Consider the following 19,728-nt stretch of genomic DNA (forward strand, 5'->3'; position numbering starts at 1 on the left):
ACCTGAAGGGTAAAAGGAATCTCCTGAGAAGTCATCAGGTAGCTCACAAACTGGAGCGGGGAGGCTCTTTGAGAATCATAGTGGACGGTAGGGTCCCACCAAGGAAGGCTGACTGCACAGGAAATGCCAAGTGGCTTCCATGGGAAAGGGGAGGGCAGCCACCACAGCTGCCACCACTTCTGCAGCATGGATGCTCTGACCCTGTGTCTCTGTCACTCCCTTGGGAGCATCAAGTGGCCGAGCTCAGGTCCCATGGCCCCTGGTGCAAACTTACAGAGACCAGGATGATTCGTCCCCTCTCTGGCATGGTGGGATTTCCCCTCAAATAGGAAGTTGTTTTTAGTGTATCACCTGAAATCAACAAATGGCCACTGAGTCATGTTTTCCCCATTTTTCCTTGAGATCTGGAAAATTTAAGGAACTTACCCAGAAGCGTATGTTCAGTCAGGGACAAAGCCAAGATGTGAACAGTCTGCTTGGCTCAGAACGGCTGCACCTTGCTGCCACTTTAGCGCTGTTAACCTTGGAGAAGCCACCGCTACAGGCTGGGCCACCCTGGAATTTGGAGGAGGCAGAGAGTGTTAAGTAGAAATCTACTGGGCTGGTTTGTTTAGTTTTTTTTTTTTTTTTTAAGGTTGCACATTTCCAGCTGATCTGGTTCCATAGAAACTGTGCAGATGTTACTAAGGACTCCTTTGGGGGTGTGGTGATAATATAACCAGCAGTTTAGGGACACTGTGTTTGAAACAGTCCTGTATCTTCCCAACGTCAGAAAGTCTGACTCGGTTTGCGAAGCTAATCGTTTGATACCCTATGGTGTGGATAGTCCAGCCTGTGCCTATTTTAGAATGGACCAGACTCCTGAATGTGCTCCAAGATTTTTCTAAATCCTTCAGGAGTTCACTTGAGGGTAAGCTGCTGTCACTCCAGACTCCTCCCTAGACCTTCTGTTCCTGGAAATGTCCTTCTGAAGCCCTGGAGTACAGCTTTGGTCTTACAGGGATTTACATGGTTCCTTTCTGTGTTACTTTTTTTTTCCTTTGGTTAGAATTCCAGAAAGACCTTGCTGACTGAGAAGTTTAAAATAATATTCATGTGGAATGGGCAGTTTGGTGTACTGTTATTTCAAGAATGAAAGGCAGTGATGAGTTTGGAAACACAAGCAAAAATGTCCCCGAATGAGCCCGCTCCCCTTGTGACGCGCACAACCGCCGTGGCCGCTGCGAGGCTGCGTGTGCTGGTACCCTGGCCCCTCCTGAGCACCGTACAGCCCGCGGCCCCGTGTGGTTCCCGCGTTGCTCAGGGAAGCCTGCCTCCTTCACTCCTGACGACCAGGCCTGAACCTGTGGATACGTGGCGTCCGTCACGCCGGCACATCACCGTTTTACATTTGCTCGTGTGATTATTTGATTATTTTTGATGAATGATTCTTTGGTTGCTCTCTATCTCAGTGTAAGCCCAGTGGGAGGAGGGATCCATCTGGTTTGGTTTAACATTGTATTTCTAGTGCCTGACATCAGAAATGAGGGAAATCATAGTGGTGAACGGACTTAAACGGGTGTTTTGTCTTCTGCACTATAGAGCTTATAGTACTCCCCTGTAACACCAAGCGGGGACCATTTTTGGTGAAATTAAATATGATTTGAAATTATTAAAGACTGATAGACACCAAGAAGTGACCCAGACTACTAAGTGAACTAATCAGAGAAATGGAAAATGAAAATTTGTGGGTTTACAGAACTTGCTGATAAATGAGAGTGAGGCAGCAAAAACTGATGCTCTATCTGCTCCAATCATTTTGGGGTTTTTTGGAAAAGAATGCAAGTAGAGTTATGTACGGTGATTGGCTTTGTTTCTTACTTGGAGAATAATTTGTCATTGGTGTGAAGCTCCACAAGGGCAGCGATGTCTGACCTTTTATTTCCTTCTGGACACTGTGCCTGGCCTGCCATAGGCACTTGGGGCATATTTGTTGAATTGACACAAAATGTTATTAAGAGATTATTATGGGCAAGTTTATTGGATTGGCTTCTGGAACAGCATATCTTCTCAGCACTGACCGTCGCATCGATTGGTTTACTCACTAGTGTCGGTTTGCAGACTGGCCCCATATGAGGAGGACGAGAAGAGACTGAAGGAAGAGGCAGCCACCGCAGGCTGGTAGGGGCTGGTTTAGTACGCAAGGAACTTACCAGGCTTGTCTCGAGTGGCCGAGGGACAAGCCGATCTCTGCACCTGCCTCCAGGATCTTAAAGCTTATAAGGAGACTTACCTGAGTTCATCAGGCAGGCCATCCAGATGGTCCCAACACCACCTGTCTCACGGCCACGTCCTGGGGCAGCTCCTAGTGTGGGGAAGGCACATTTTGAGGACCTGGGAGAGTGAGGAGTCGCTGATCACCTGGGTCCAGCCCCAGGGTCAGCCAGTAGACAGTTGCTTTTGATGACCTCCTCCAGCAACTAGAAGAACAGCCCTGGGGTCTCTGAACTGATCCCACTTCTGTACCTGCATTTCATATGTACTTTGAGTTGGAATAAAGACCTCCGTTCCAAGGATTTAGTGTCTTAGTTACACACAGTAGATTTCTGTCCCCCCCCCCCCCAGAAGGTCTAGTGGCTTTAAGACAAAGTGCTGTGTTTCTTTTCCCTGTGATAGCTTGAAAAGGTCCGAGCTGAATGTGGCAGCGTCAGCTACACAGAATTATGCCTTATGAACACAAGGATGCAGCTTTCCATCTTTGTTTTCCTGGGCTTCTAAATAGGAAGTGTAATAGATGACTCTTGTCTAAATGTCTTACGTGACTGGCTTTGGTTTATGAGGGATAAATAATGTTTTTTTTCAAGGTTGGAACTATTTCATGCTTACAGTGTTTTCTTCCCCATCTGGCAAGAATGTTATTTAATTTTAAAGGTAAGAAGTTTCTATTTAAAGACTTTTCCCCATCCAGTTGTTTTGTATGTTTGAAGAACAGATGAAACTAAAGCCTGTGAATATACAGGCCAGGCTGAGGGCCGCTGGAAGGAGGCAGCTGTCCTTGAGGGTCAACAAGTCACAGGTACTTTGACCTCCGGCTGCTCATCCCCAAAGACAGCAATTGTTCATTAAGTTCGGGCTTAGTTAACATTCCAGATAATGACTTCTGAATGAAGGAAATCTTTAGCCCCGCTGCTGGACAGAACTTTTCACTTTTGTGTCCACCTGAAATGGGAAGGTAAGCACTCATCACACCTCTATGAAAAGAGTCAGCGGGTAAAAGGAAGGGGCTATGAAGCCAGCTCCTCAGGCTGGGATTGCAGGACAGAGGGGCCCGAGGGCAGGTCCAGTGTGTGTTCTGAGGGACACGGTCTGTTCTGGTCGGGGGGCAGTCTGTGGGGTGTGTCTGGTCTGCTAAGGTAGTACATTGGTGACACGTGGCAACGGGGTTTGGGCTCAGGCTGAGCATGGGTGGGGGACAGGGGAGGCTGCCTGAGGCCTCCTGTGGCCGGACCATACGCCTCAGCATCCGATCCTGCCTTGGAGCGCTGGAAGCCTGCCTCCTCTGCCGGATTCAGAATTGGTCCTCAGACTGGAGGAGGATCAGCTGGAAAGCCTGGAGAAATAAAGCAGGGAGTAAATTTTTATCTAATCCATTTCTGTTTACTGTTGGAAACCATTTGTTGTTGGCATGTACTCTCAGTGGCTAGGGTATGATACTGTTCTCCGCAGGGTTCCCTAGCTTGGTGGTCATGTTGCTGAATGGGAAGGAACAGGACCTGAGGATGGCAGGATGCCTCACTCCTGCCACGTCATGGGCAGGAAACTTCCACACGTATTCCAGAGCCAGGGTGAGCTCCTGAGCTGCTGGGAGAGTTGATTTTTCAAGCCTCCTCTCTGTACTTATTCCATGAGTGGGCTGACCTCCATTCACTTCTAGAGTCAGTCTCCTCATACTGGATTTCCCATTTCAAGGTGACCACTTTAAGCCTTATGGCAGTGTGAAAAGATGTGTGGCTGTGGAATGTTTAGTATCAAGAAGCAGATGGCACAGGAGGAAAGCTGCTCGTATTGGACAGAAGTCTCAGTTCTGTTACTTAGTTATGACGCCCCAGACAGGCCAACTTGATGTTTCCTGGGTCTCAGGAATCTCCATCTATAAAATGAAGAGACTGAAGGGGATCATTTCTAAGGTTCCTTCCAGCTCTCCCAGTGACATGATGTGCACATGAACAGCCCAGAAAAGAAATCATTTGCAGCACCTTCCCCAGGGACTGGGGAGCCGGGGGGCTGCCGTCTATGGGGTCGCACAGAGTCAGACACGACTGAAGTGACTGAGCATAGCATAGCATAGCATCGTGATGGTAGCACCAGCCTCTTGAAGATGTTGGACCCTGGGACCCTGACTCCCAGATCGGGGCTCCACCTTTTACTCTTCTCGGAACAGGCCAGTGTGATCTGAAGAACCCAGGAGAGCCCAGAGACCCTTTCACATACATCACTCTGTTCAGAAAACAAGCCCAAGCCGGTTTCCTTTTGTACCCCACCTCTCTTCCCTCCCCAGCCCTCTGTGGGTTGAGGACAGTTGGGATGCAGGATTCTTGGCCACTTCTGCTTCTCTCCAGAGTGCTTAAGTCAGCCTGAAGCCTTTTCCACTAATGTTTTCATAAAGAGGAAGGCGCATCGGCCTCGTGCCAGTGCCGTCGTCCTGCCTGCCTCATCGGAGGTCTCCAAGCCCTCGGCTCACTGACACCCCGAAGGTGCTCGCCATTGTGCTTATGGTGGTAGAATTTCCCATCGCCCCTGCCTCGCACCCCCAGCTGTGTGCGAGCTGTATGCTCGGGGCCTGGTAGCATCGGTGCTGACTGCACCCCCGGGGCCTGGCACCTAGCAGGCACAGTGCTGACTGCACCCCTGGGGCCTGGCACCTAGCAGGCACAGGTGAGCAATATATTATTGTCGTCGTTGAGTCACTTCAGTCGTGTCCGACTCTTTGAGACCCCTATGGACTGTAGCCCGACAGGCTCCTCTGTCGATGGGATTTCCCAGGCCAGAATACTGGAGTGGGTTGCCATTTCCTCCTCCAGGGGATCTTCTCAATCCAGGGATCGAACCTGCGTCTCCTGCAATGCAGATTCTTTACCTCTGAGCCACCTGGAAAACCGGAAGCAATGTATTAAATGGAGTTAAATTCTTGGGGGCTCTGCCTTTTAAGAGGTTTAGAGCTTTTCTGTTGACCGTTAACTGAGACACTTTTTAGAAGCCTGTTAGGACTTACGTACCAAACGGTGTCTTCGGTCAGAGAAAACCTCAGAAGATGAAGTATGGATTCCCAGCCTTCCAGTTAATGGGCGTAATTAAATCTCTCCTACAATTTCTATTTGGTGTGGAAGTCACCTTTATTTTCTGCTGGAGCTTTTATGAAAAGCTCTTTTGTACTTTATAAACAGCTGCTGCTCTCCAGGAGGCCTGCCTCTGTTTCACGGCAGGCAGGCTCCTTGAGAGGCTGGCTGACGTCTAAAAACAGTCAAGCCTTCTCAGAGCAGGATGATCAGGACAAGGCCAGAGTTAAATACTGACTCTAGTTGTGAACCCCATGTGTGCCCAGCACAACTGTGGGTGATGTAACTGTGAGGGGAGGAAAAGTAGACTTGTTTGGAAAACAATGGGAAAACCACGTTGTTTAAATGGTATTCACGATGTGCTACAGCACGTGCTCACTGTGTCCTGATTTATGCAGCAAAGACTGAGAACCAAGTGCCCAGCCTGCTGCATCTGCATGCTGGAATACTGCGCAGCTCTGAATCAGGGTGAGGCAGGATTTTGTGTGCTCAAGTAGAATGTTTTTTGATGACCGGAAAAGACAAGAAACAATATTATATCATGCTTTCATCGACATCTGTAGCCCGTAAGAAGAGAAAGGATGCAGGTACACCCCCCACACGCACAGTGTACATGGATGAGTTATCTCGAAGAGGATGCATCCGAAACCGGCAACACGGCTTGTTTCTGGGCAGAGAGACTGGGAGCTAGTGTGGGAAGGAAGCCTAAATTTCACTGCCTGCTCTATTTTACCTTTAAGCAAGAAATCTATTTTGCATCAACTGTATTCATTTTTCAGAAAATAAAAATTATGCTGAATTTTCTTAAAATGACATGAAATACAGTGGAGAAGGGAAACTTCCTGTGTATTTAAGGAGTTTGTTCCACAAGTAGTCACGGAGCTCCTGCTCTCTGCAGATGCCGCTGTAGATGCTGTGATGGCAGGGATGCCCTGCCAACAGGAGATGGCAGTCACGAGGGACCGTGATGGGGTGGAGGGCGAGTCTGTGTTAGTAGGGTGGCCAGAGAAAGTCCCTTGGAAAGGTAACGTTTGAGCTGAACTCCGAATGATGAGAGCCAGGATCGGGGTGCAGCAAGAGAGTGCTGGAGGGACCGTGGGGACCATTCAGGGGAGCCTCGGCCAGCAGGCACGCGCATGCTGCGTGTGCGCGTCGAGTGGAGGCTGCCATCTGCGGGGATGAGGACCCAGCCTGACTGAAGGGCTCTGTGGCTGGGCAGGAGCAGGGTGGAGTCCCGGTTGGCAGGTGGGGCTGAGGGCAGGGCTCCCGCCAGCTTGCACACACCCCTCCCGTCTGCTGTCCTGAGGCTGCGGAGGCGGGCCTCTGTGCTCTGACTGTGTCCACGCGGAGACCGGTGGATGTACTGGGGGTGCAAGGAGGGCAGAGGAATGCTGTTCTCTCCAGACTCAGTGATAAGCTTCCACCAGGCTCCTCTGTCCACGGAATGCTCCAGGGGTTCTTCCCGCTGCAAGGACCCGCTGGGTCTAAAAAGCAGCCCCAGTGTGAGGAAACGGCTTGGTCGTGGTGGGGTCTGCACTTACCTCCCAGGCCGACTTCTCCCACCTGTGAGGTGGGGGTTCTAGAGTCCCCACTAACCCAGCCCTCATGGAGTGGTCAAGAACCAAATCGAGGTAACACGTGCTGCCCCTGTAAAGCATAAGGTGTTCAACAGGGGAGGGCGGTTACTAGGAATGACACTGCAGGAGTAATAAGACCAGCTGGGCCCTCTTTGGATAAAGATGACATATTTGGGCTGAGATAGGATATTTCTGCCAAACTCCCCAGAAATCAGGTTGTATTGTCACAGATTCCATTCCTGCCCATGCTAGCACATGGCTCTCATTGTTTTTATGTAACCTTTTCAGTGGAGCAAAGAAAATGAAGTTCATCGGGAGGCATGTTCTAACTCCGTATTATGCTGCCTGGCAAACACCCAGACCATGTGCTGCTCTTACATCCTGTTCCTTGTTCACATTTGTGACACGCTGAAGCAGGGCTTGTGTCTTCCACTAGTACTTTAGACTTTATATTTTGGCTCTGCTGTTGGTTCCTCCATGGGTTCCACCTCAAGGTTTTTTGTGTTAAATGGAGACATTGGTCTATAGAATCATCATATGCTTAAGTTAGAATTTTGCATGTTCTAATCCAGCGACTTTATCATCACTTTTTATATCTTGGGAACATGCTTTGTAAAGTATAAAGTCACTGCAGGATGTTTTTAATTTAAAGGATTCAGGAGCTTCAGATTACCTGGGAAGAGAGGAAAGTTTACCTTAAAGTAGCCAAAAATGATGTCATAGACTCTAAACTCGGTGTATTCCTGAAGGAGAGGAGAGCTCCACGATCTTCCAAAATCTGCTACCTTATTTTAGACCAGATTCTAGCAAGATTCTCTGATGTCTTTGTTTTGCGTGTTGCAGAGTTAAAGCATCACATGCTTCAGGGGTAGGAGATGGGGAGTGAGGAGGCCGGAGTGGGCGGCAGGGAGCGCTGCCGTGGGGCTCGGTCCAGACAGCACCGGCCAGGCCCACTGCCAGCAGAGGCGGAGGCCCCCAGCATGAGCGCTGCTCAGGTGCCTCAGGGCTCTGCCACGAACTGGATGAAATCTGTGTCCTGAGTCATCAAAGGAAAGATCAGACTTGAGGAGGGGGGTCGGTTGAGGCAGCACTGTCTTTCCAGATTGGCATTTTACAGACCGTATTAAAATAGCATTTATAATAACATTAGCACTGAGACCTCCTTTATATGCAGGCTTCTGTGGCCAACCCTCTTACCCATGGGATGTCAGATAAGTGAGGTGTTGCAGTCCTGAGTATTATACTCAAAACTTCACGTGTCAGGAACTAACATTCTCTGCTCTTCTGTTAGCTTTGGGGGTCTCTCACTCGGGGGGCTGCATGCATTCCTGTGCCAACAGCTTTTCTAGCTCTTGGGAAGGCCTCTTGCTTCTTATTGATAAGAGCTGGCTTTATCTGTCTCACCCTAAGCCATATTTAAAGCTAACCTGTGCGAACCAATTGATTTTTTTTTTTTTAACTTTCTGGTCTGAGAGGGAGGTGGCATACCATCTTTATTCTGGCTTTCTTGTATGGGCTGACCACATTCCTGGTTAAATGTCTGGCTGTAGTAGTAGTCTGAGGCTGTAAGAAACATTTAATTCTTCAGAAAGCAGTGCAGTTTGAGTTACTGTTAAACAGTGCGTGGCTTGAAAGAAGGAAGAGAGGAAAAGCAATGTTTGTTGGGATGGCTTTGTGGCTGTCATCCTTGTCCTCGCCTGGAACTGACTGACTGAGCCGCTTGATGCCCAGAGTATTTTTCTTTTTTTCTTTCTGGAAATTCATCTCTGTTACCACCCCACATGGTGCCTCACATTACTTGAGACTTTGATTTGTGGTCTCTCTATTTTGTTGTTGACATTAATGAGCTTGCTGCACAATCGCAGGAGAAATAGCGTTGCTATTTGGAATGTTAATGAATTGCTCGCCTGGCCAATTGCCATTTGTTCTAGTGTGTGAATATGAATGTGTGTGTGTGTGTGTGTGTGAGTGTGTGTAACGGGGAGAGACGAGTAGCGAGGCTGGGACTGCATTTTTTTTTCCTGTTCGCAGCCAGTGACGTGAGCTGTGCCTGGAACAATCAGACCCGCTGCAAACAGGGTAGTTGAAGATGCTGGGGGAGGCAGCCTGGTGTTTCTTAGGCTGAGGCGATCTCGGCGCTCCGAGCTGCTCAGGCACGACCCGGCGGAGCTCCTCCAGCTTTCAGAGCCGTGCGGCGGCTGGAAAGTGCCTTTGTATTTCTCCAGACCCCTTCCCCAGGCAGCCTTCGACATGATTGGCGTGAACAGTGTTCAGAGTGCCAGCAAGGTGCGGGTGAGGACCTCAGGCTCTGTGAAATACTCCCGCGAGGATTCCATCCGGCGGCAGTCACACCGCTCAAAGTCCATGAAAATTTCCAACTCCTCAGAGTTTTCCGCCAAGGAGACCAAGGTAAAGACACACCGTGTTCAAGCGTGCGGACGGTCGCGTGTTAGGATAACGAGACCTGGTGCAGTCTTTGCCAGCGTCTAGTGTGCTGTGACAAACTGAGCAAGGAAGGCACCTAACATGGCTCTAGAGTGATCAGGTGGGAGCAGGTGAGGGGGCAGGTGTCTGGCATGAAGATGGGGGCGTGGGTCAGTTTGGTGGAAGATGAGGGCGAAGCAGGGCTCAAAATGAAACGAGAGCGGGGAAGTGCTGGTCAGCAGATCGATCGTGGCTTCGTCTCAGAAAGGTTGCCTTGACAAATGACTTGTCGGTGCAGGGTATTTTTAGAGCATCAGGAAGACAGAGACAGCGTGTGTGATTTCATCGTTCAGACAGGTCCTCCTGCCCTCCCTCCCCCAGCTCCCCCCTGAGCGTGTGGAGGGCAGACCTGGTCCTCTTCTACTCCATCCTGAGCTCGCCCAGAGCCTCAGGTGTGTGTAACGGGGAGGAATGTCCTCTCCCATGTTCCTTACACACATGGATGCCGATGCTGGCTGCCATGAATCACTTGTCTTTTTGCGACTGTCTGTAAGATAACATCATCTCTGCTCGGCTGAGATGTGAAGGGGGTGATTACGTAGTGAGATGGGCTTTTACTACATGCAGTATATTCTTGAGAGTCTTCCCACCACCATCTGTGTGAGCAGGGTACTCAGAAACACTCCCACTCCACAGGTTTAAAAATGGAATCATGGAATCATGGGATTTCAGAACTCTGGCTGGAGCTGTAGATGGTTCTGTTGGGGACTCAGAGGTTTGAGGTGTGCAGGGGATGCTCCAGGGCAGAGCTCAGTGTCAGTCTGTCCCCTCACAGTGCCTGCCAGGCCCCGTCTGTGACGTTTACCTTCTGAAGGACTTTAACAGTAACAAGTTCCCCTCCCATATGGCCAAGGTGGAGGGAGGGGGCGGAATACCTCATGCAACTTTAAAATACATGTTGGCTTCTTAATGTCCCCCGCCTTAGACGGTGGCACAGTGGGCTTTAACCCCATGTATCATCAGGAGATTTTCTAGTTAGAATGTCTTCAAATGTAGCTCTCCCCTCCTCCGTATCCTTTTAAAGCTCTAGCTTTGGGTAGCAATGTGTCTTCACTGTCGCGTTAATGTGACCGGCATGAGGATGTATTGGATTCCACTGGAGCTGTTAGGAGACTTCTTGTGGTGTGATGACTCCTGTTTCCTGCTGAGACAGACCTGGACAGCTTATTCTGTTGTTAAGTAACTTAATTTATGTGGGCAGGTATGTGATTCTTAACAAGGCTCTAAGACTGGCTTCTAATTGAGAGTGTTAAGAAGCACCTTTAGGTTTTAACATGGACATTACCTACAGTATCAGACCATCGTCATCTGCCACCAGTCCCAGTGATAATGTAAGCATGGAGATACTAGTGTTTGCCCAGAACTCTGGTTGCATGCTGTCGTGTTGGAGTCTGGCATACATGCCTAATGGAAGGACGTGCTATCCTCTCTGTATGTCGCACAGCACAGGTTCTCCTGTTTGATTTGATTCTAGTCAAGAGAAAGCCAAGCATTATTTTTTTTTGCGGGGGTGGGTATTGCAAGCATTTCAAGAAATGAAGACTCTAAGAGAGATCTGGTGGAACTGTACACCCTCACATGGTGCTTTGGAGATTATAGTCAAATTCGTTTAAATTATGTTTTTCGAGGCATACGAAGTTCTGGAGAGTGCACTCAAGAATGTTCCCACTACCTCATAAGAGATATTTTTATAGCATTATGATTATGTAGTCTTTTAAAATTGAGTCCCAGAAGTAGGTGGTTAGAAAGTCATTAGAATGGGAAATTAGATAGATGAAACTTCATCTTTCTCTAGCCATGTTTTATTCCCTACATGAAGCAAACTGAACGACACTATATGCTTATATCCTAAGTATACTGAACCAGACTACATCACAGATGTGTATAAATACAGACCGGGATGAACTTCTGTCCACAGTGTACTCATTTCACTCCCAGGCTTAATAATCAGAATTTCATCCACCTTGCCTTTTTTTTTTTTTTTTTTTAGCACTTAAAATCAAATCAGTGTTTCTTCCTGCTAATCATGTAAATAGCACTTTTTCATTATCTTGACTTCGTCCCCCAAAAGGCAAGATGTCTAATCTAATAATCAGAAGAAATACCAGCACCCCCTGAAAAGCAGCCCGTAAGGCACCATCAGCTTGTGCTGTGCTCCTGGGGTTTACCTTTGTGTCTCTGGGACTTGGGCTATTTCTAGAATCGGTACATCATTGTTGTCCCTGGTCAGAGAGTTGGAGCTCTAACGTATTTGTTGAAAGCTTTAGAAAAATGTGTATGCATTGTGTGGAGAATGCATTCATTAAGTGTCCCAGCACAGTCCGGCTTGGAGCCTGTTTCTCCGGGAAGGGCCTGTTGGGAGGCACTCGCGAGGCTCCAGGCCTCGAGGAGGCAGCGCAGGCCTCCCAGCTGTCAGCCCAGCTGGTTGCTCCGCTTCTGACAGAAGTAATGTTTTGGAATTAATTTCTTAAAGGCAAATACTGCAGAATTTGGTGTGTGCCGTGAAAGATGATGCTGATGAAGCCTCCGCTCTGCCAGTTATTTCCACATTTCCCCCTGGATCCAGTTAGACCTCAAATGGAAATTATTTCACTATTGCTTAGTCTTTAACTCAAGTAAGTCAACCCTAGGGGTCGCTAAGAGTCGGACACGACTGAGCGACTTCACTTTCACTCTTCACTTCCATGCATTGGAGAAGGAAATGGCAACCCACTCCAGTGTTCTTGCCTGGAGAATCCCAGGGACGGGGGAGCCTGGTGGGCTGCTGTCTGTGGGGTCGCGCAGAGTTGGACATGACTAAAGTGACTTAGCAGCAGCAGCAGCAGGCTTAAAACAGAAATCTGTAAAAGTTCATGCTAATATCACTTTTTTCCTTCCACGTCTCTTGCCAAACTATGCCATACATCACTGTGGCTGTGAGTGAATGTGACGTGCAAGGTTGAGCTCCTGAGGCATTCTTTGAGAAATAGCATGAGGCTGGAGAATAAAGCAGGAGTTCTCTGGTTGATTATCGCCTGGATTCAAATGAACTGTTTAAAGCTATTCAATAGTACGGCAAAGAAATAAACTTCTCCAAGAGTGAAACTGCGGAGTAAAGCCCCTAGTCTTTTGGGTAGTGCCAGCTGAAAACGGGAGCATTTGCTTTGTGCTGAGGGCAGCGTCTGGGTGGCTGGCCGGGGTTTTGCTCACTGGTTAGCAGTGTGCCCCTGGAAAGGTCACTTCTCTTTCCCAACACATACCCATGAGGAGCAGGGGTTGGTGAAATGACACCCTAGTGCTGAGCATTGGTAACTTTTGAAACCTCGTGGGCATTGCTGAGGGTTCTTCCTCTGAACAAGGAACCTAAAGACTGAGTTAGATGCAGGGAAGGTGGGTTTATATGTATTTTGAATAAACTTCTCCCTGTGCTAGGAGTTAACGATAAAGCCATGAAAGGAAAACAGAAGTGCCTAACTCATGGCTTTGTGAAACACACCGCAGTGGCGTGAAAGGCACGGTCCGTCCTGTCCTCTCCATTCCGCAGGACCTTTGCTCTAATGTCGTGAGGGAGATGTAAACGTTTGTCCTTTCTCCCTCTGGGAATCAAATCTATGCACAAAGGAACCTGTAAAAAATCATTATAGTGCCCCTTCGGACCTGAAATTTTCCTTGAGAGGCTTGTGGATTGTTGTCATTCTTCACCTGCTCTTTTCTTGTTCTTTGGACTAAGGCTTAGAGCCTTGGGAAGGAGATTGTGGTTAAATGGGTCATTTATATCTGTCTGTTCAAACATGCAGTTCTCATATAATATAGGGAAAATCCTTACTCAAATTGAAAAATTTCCTGCAAATGTCTTTTTATATTTTTTTATTCTTACATGGAAGTGGCACATCTTTTGACCTTGTAGATGCATCCTTCAGTTGGATCCTTCCAGAAGGACGGTGGATCTAAGCTGTCAGAATTAGGGTCAGAATATGAGTAACATCCCCCGTTACTAGTTATCACCTCGGCACATGAGAGAGTCTGAGCAGACATGTCTTTTGCAAAGTCAGTCTGGTTGTCCAGAAATACAAACAGCTTTGTCTCCAGACTCTCTTTTTCTTATATTGGCTCTATGATCTTCATGCCAGAGTCACTTGTTGTAATTCAAGAAGTTCTGCTTTTCCCTCAGGTGTGATTCTGCCAAACAAATACATTTTGACGTTTTAATGTGATCTTTACTCAAAGGAGGTCTTAAAATACCCGGCGCCTTCTGGAAGGTCGTTCTGCAGACTACATAATTATCAATAGCTGTTCAACCTTTTAAAGACTTGAGTCAGCCTTGCCCCCAAATAGAAACTTTCACTACCTCTAGTTTTATTTTAAATTATAAACCTAGCACAGTGATATTGGTTTTTGTTGTTGGGTTTGCTTTTTGGGTTTTCTTCCAGCCCCTACCTCCCCCTTCTATAAGCCCAAGTTGTTGCTGAATTCCTCTGATCCTGCCAGTACTTCCAGGTAAATTAATATTTTTAAAGGATGGTTATTTAGGATGTTAAGCAAACTGTGCTCATGATGGGGGGACACTTGTTGACCCTTGAATGAAATTAAAAGCAGATCTTCACTATTCTCGTGTCTCCCAGATCTCACTTGTTCAAGGTGCTGGTGGTTTGGACTTGGTTTCCGTGTTGTTAGGATAATCCCAGTGTGTCACACCGCATTCTTGCTGTGCTGTGTTCGTGCCTTTCTGTTTGAACACCTCTCCCAGGGATGGTGTACTCAGCAAATGTTTCAGAGCTTCCAGGCAGTATCTGAACATTGTAAACGAGATGCTGGTCTGTGCCGTCATTCCTGGCAAGCTAGTGTAACACTCCTGTCAGAATCAAGGGGAAGGAAAAAAGAAAAATCTATGATATAGTGTGAAGACGGGGGTTAAGGGAGACAAAAATCTTGCATTTTTAAGATAGTCTTTGCTGAAGACGCAGATCGGTTAGTAGCGTGGTGATAACCTGAGGTTAACCATCCGGAGCTCTTGTGTGGGAACGTGCGTGGCAACCGATGTCTTCCGTTCTCCAGGACCACGCCTCCCTTTGTTGAAACGTGTTGTTAGATTGTGCTGGTGGCCTGCTTTAGATGTCAGGGCTTGCATCCAGCTTAAGGACTAATGGGGATGTTTTGGAGCGTGTTTTTTATTTATTCATCCATAGTGGTGTAGAAACCATGAGGAGCCAGCAAGGTAGCTCCTCAGGTCACTTATTAGGGGAGTTTCTCTTCTATCTTCGACTTGGACTTTTAGTTAAGGTTTTTGAGCCTTATCTTATCCCTCAAGCAGTTCACTTTTTGAGAAAATCTGATCTGCCATGTTCTTATGGTACAACCTTTGGGTTCGCACACAGATCATCGTATTTCAGTGGGATTTGTTTTTTCTGGGTAGACTATTCCGAACGCTTCATGTCACAATTTTTAGGGAAGTAACTAGACGAGGCCGTCTTTATAGCCTGGCTCATCCCGACATGACATTGGATGTAGCTGGCAGTGAAGTGTTAGAATGTGAGGCATACAAGGCAGCTGAAGACATTAGTATTTTCCTATATCCCTATCTGGCAAGCCATGTTTGTGTTTGATTCTGGTAAATCAGATAAGATTCTATAGCCCTCCCAAACACAGTTGATAATCTCCTCCTTGCATTTGGGTGCAGTGTAGTGGGTCACCCTCAACTCCACAGCTGGGGACCCAAGGATGGTGTCAAGGGGCTGACAGCAGACAGCAGAGCCCCCCCAGACGCTGGAACCCCAGCAGCTGTGACGAGAGAGTTCTGCCTGTTGAACTTTTATTAGTGTTTTCTCCCAAGACATCGCTGCATAAGCAGACCAGGAGGGTTGAGGTCTAGCTAACTAACTAGATGTAATAGACAGACAAGGGACGTGCTTTGAGGGAAGCTCTTTTCTGCCACTTAGAGGCACTGATAAAGTGCCAGCTTTGTTCTGATTTATGACAGTTCTCTTCCTCAGAACACTTTCTAAAAAGCAGGTAAAATAGAAAGGCTCCGCAGAATGCTTTTATTGTGATTGGGCAGTGCTTTGAGGGGGTTTTGTATGCCTCATCAACCCCCTGCTGTGATCTCTGAGATCGTGATTAAATGGTATTTATATGCTGCAAAAGCGTAACTCTTAAAATTTAAGATAACAATATGCTTTTATCTCTATGCCTACATAACCCCCACTAAAATGACAGTAGAACTGGTAAATCTTCAAGGCCACAGGGAGCGAAACAGAGTCTCTCAAGGTGTCAAAAAATTCAAAGGATGTGCAGCAGATAGACTTGTTAACCGCATCTAGAGCTGAAACTCAGGGCCTGCAGACCTGGGAGCCCCATAGGACACAAGGAAGGTGTAGGGATCAGAGTCACTTCTGAGGGCAGTGGGTCAAACAGAAGGATCCCTTTAAATCCTCCAAAATTAGTAACTGGACCCTTTAGACGCCTCCTGCATCTTTGTAGAGCCTAGAGACCATATCCCCCATCTTCTGAGGCTCCTCTCTGAGACTCTGGGCTGAGGAAATCAGGCTCAGTTGGGCTCCAAAATCACTGTAGATGGTGACTGCAGCCATGAAATTAAAAGACACTTGCTCCTTGGAAGAAAAGCTATGACCAACGTAGACAGCATATTAAAAACCTAGATAGCATATTAGAAAGCAGAGACATTACTTTGCCAACAAAGAACCGTCTAGTCAAAGTTATGGTTTTTCCAGTAGTCATGTATGGATGTGAGAGTTGGGCCATAAAGAAAGCTGAGCGCCGATGAATTGATGCTTTTGAACTGTGGTGTTGGAGAAGACTCTTGAAAGTCCCTTGGACAGCAAGGAGATTCAACCAGTCTATCCTAAAGGAAATCAGTCCTGAATATTCATTGGGAGGACTGATGCTGAAGCTGAAACTCCAATACTTTGGCCACCTGATGCAAAGAACTGACTCATTGGAAAAGACCCTGATGCTGGGAAATACTGAAGGCAGGAGTCAAAGGGGACAGCAGAGGATGAGTTGGTTGGATGGCATCGCTGACTTGATGGACACGAGTTTGAGCAAGCTCCAGGAGTTGGTGATGGACAGGGAGGCCTGGGGTGCTGCAGTCCATGGGGTCGCAAAGAGTCGGACATGACTGAGCGACTGAACTGAACTGAACTGAGGCCAGGAGTGGGATTCCCACACTGAAGATAGGAGGCTTAAGTGAAAAGTACACACATTTCACAATGTGCAGTGTCTTCCTTCTCTCCTCACCCATGTTACTTGAAGTTACTTGAAAAAGAGAAGGCATGGTATCCAGCACACAGGAAATTTAATGGCAGAGAGACAGAGGGGACCCCTGGGTGACAGTAAGGGAAGCCTAGAACAGCAGCTGTGCGGGAGACAGACACCCCCTGGTTGAGCCTGGAATGCAGACTGGAGGGTCCCCTGACACTCCCAGCAGGGCCACTCCAGTCTAAAGTGCTGGGTTTCTGTCTCCTGCAGAGCCGTTGTCCTAGAGCTGCATGGAGAGGTGATTCCTCTAGGCTCTTAGAACATGAAGTCAACCACAACAGCAAAATGAGGTGATCATTAACTTCAGGAAAATCGAAAAGTTCACAAAGAAGCAAGTGTAGCCAAGTGCATGCATAGCTCCAGAGTGAATTGTATCTGCATAGTCATAACAAGGTGGGCTCTGAAAATCGTTATACCTCTAAATTGTGATTGTGATATTATTTTAGTGGGAGGATTGGGGATTGAGTGGGGAGGAAGAATGTACTGTGTAAGAGAGAGAACAGAGAGGTAAATGCTGTTTTCCAGAGTTCCACAGTTGAAGGTCAGTAGTTCATATTCAAAATAGAAAAACAAAAAAGGAATTGAAAGCGCTTAGCCCTGGATAACAAAAATCTAAAGTAAATAAATCAAAGGATTGTTATTCATTACATGTTGTTGTTTAGTCACTAAGTCATGCCCAACTCTTTGTGACCCCAAGAGCTCAAGTATGGCAGGCCTCCCTGTCCTTCACTATCTCCTGGAGTTTTCCCAAGTTCGTGTCCATTGACTTAGTGATACCATCCAACCATCTCATCCTCTGTAGCCTTCTTCCTCTTTTGCCTTCAATCTTTTCCAGCATCAGGGTCTTTTCCAGTGAGTCAGCTCTTCACATCAGGTGGCCAAAGTATTGGAGCTTCAGAGTCAACAACAGTCCTTCCAATGAATATTCAGGGCTGATTTCCTTTAGGATGGACTGATTACATTCATTGCATGCCTTTTGGTAATCTTGATTATGAAAATGATAAAAGTTTGAAAATGAACACGTGAAATGGACAACATATGTGAGTACATACGAGACTGGAATAGTTTTCATTGACGAGAATGATTTATGTTTCTTACCTCTGTGTTTAGCAAATACCAAATAACAGGGACTTCTTTTTTATTTTTTTATTTTTTTTAATTTTATTTTATTTTTAAACTTTACATAATTGTATTAGTTTTGCCAAATATCAAAATGAATCCGCCACAGGCATACATGTGTTCCCCATCCTGAACCCTCCTCCCTCCTCCCTCCCCACACCATCCCTCTGGGTCGTCCCAGTGCACCAGCCCCAAGCATCCAGTATCGCGCATTGAACCTGGACTGGCAACTCGTTTCTTACATGATATTCTACATGTTTCAATGTCACTCTCCCAAATCTTCCCACCCTCTCCCTCTCCCACGGAGTCCATAAGACTGATCTATACATCAGTGTCTCTTTTGCTGTCTCGTACACAGGGTTATTGTTACCATCTTTCTAAATTCCATATATATGCGTTAGTATACTGTATTGGTGTTTTTCTTTCTGGCTTACTTCACTCTGTATAATAGGCTCCAGTTTCATCCACCTCATTAGAACTGATTCAAATGTATTCTTTTTAATGGCTGAGTAATACTCCATTGTGTATATGTACCACTGCTTTCTTATCCATTCATCTGCTGATGGACATCTAGGTTGCTTCCATGTCCTGGCTATTATAAACAGTGCTGCGATAAACATTGGGGTACACGTGTCTCTTTCCCTTCTGGTTTCCTCAGTGTGTATGCCCAGCAGTGGGATTGCTGGATCATAAGGCAGTTCTATTTCCAGTTTTTTAAGGAATCTCCACACTGTTCTCCATAGTGGCTGTACTAGTTTGCATTCCCACCAACAGTGTAAGAGGGTTCCCTTTTCTTCACACCCTCTCCAGCATTTATTATTTGTAGACTTTTGGATCGCAGCCATTCTGACTGGTGTGAAATGGTACCTCATAGTGGTTTTGATTTGCATTTCTCTGATAATGAGTGATGATGGCTAACAAACACATGAAAAGGGACTTCTTTTTTGAAAAGCACATCTTTCCCCAGAAACTATATTCTAGCAGTTATAGGACTAGACCACATTCTGCTGGTTGCTGCCAGAATTTTCACTCTGTAATGGAAATGTTAAAATACGGTCCTTTCTTGGGAAACAGTGCATTGTCTTGAGGTTGCCCTTGTTACTTATTTTTATGGAATAATTTCCATAGAAGATGTCTTTTGTTTTAATAAAAATCCTGCAGTTCTAGGTGGGTTTCCAAACCTCTTTTGAAAACTTTCCTATTCGTGGAATCCCAAAGCCTGGTAGCCAGTACATTAGATTATTTAATTTGCCTGTATTGATTGTTTTGGATGAAATCTATTTCCATTTGGTTTGTCTTCATTACTTTGTCTAATGCATGGAAATGACAGAGAACAAATGCCATGCCTGGGGTTCTACCTAAATGTCACAGTCCCCCAGGAATCATTTTTACAAGCCAATTATAAAAAGAACTCTCCATGTTACTCAGCAGTTTTTAAACTGCATACATTAACTTTATCATCATGTCCATAATTGTTAAATATAATTGATCATTTTCTCAAGCGTTTAAAAACATACTGCATGTAATTTACGAGGTCACTTAGAGTTTATATTTTCTTTATGTTTGAAAATGATGAAGCTTCCTGCACTATGGTGCGTGCCTGCCACTTCCCAAAAAGTGAGGCTCACCAGCAAGGGGTCCAGCCGCAGATCTGGCCAGTACCATCCAGAATCCTCTTTGAAAATATTGGTTATTGTTACATTTTTCTCAAAAGCATGGCTTGGCTATCCAAAATCCAGACAAGTTTTTGAGAAGTAAATCCGAGGATTAGTTCAGTTCAGTTCAGTTCAGTCGCTCAGTCATGTCCAACTCTTTGCAACCCCATGAACTGTAGCACGCCAGACCTCCCTGTCCATCACCAACTGCTGGAGTTCACCCAAACCCATGTCCATCGAGTCGGTGATGCCATCCAACCATCTCATCCTCTGTTGTCCCCTTCTCCTCCTGCCCTCAATCTTTCCCAGCATCAGGGTCTTTTC

At 46.6% G+C, this 19,728-nt stretch overlaps 1 protein-coding gene across 12 annotated transcripts in view; it reads left to right on the plus strand.

Moving 5' to 3' along the window:
• The window catches only part of PSD3 (pleckstrin and Sec7 domain containing 3), a 596,024-nt gene that overhangs the window by 427,862 nt on the left and 148,434 nt on the right, over positions 1-19,728 (plus strand). For 2 of the 12 annotated variants that reach the window (XM_059882381.1, XM_059882383.1), the window contains one exon: positions 9,118-9,301. The exons of the other annotated variants lie outside the window; for them this stretch is intronic. In XM_059882381.1, coding sequence (XP_059738364.1) covers positions 9,118-9,301 — 184 coding nt within the window. Of the gene's footprint in view, positions 1-9,117; positions 9,302-19,728 lie in introns of those variants that run through there. 12 annotated transcript variants of the gene reach the window in all.

This window comes from Bos taurus, chromosome 27, assembly GCF_002263795.3.
Source record: "Bos taurus isolate L1 Dominette 01449 registration number 42190680 breed Hereford chromosome 27, ARS-UCD2.0, whole genome shotgun sequence".
NCBI lineage: Eukaryota > Metazoa > Chordata > Mammalia > Artiodactyla > Bovidae > Bos > Bos taurus.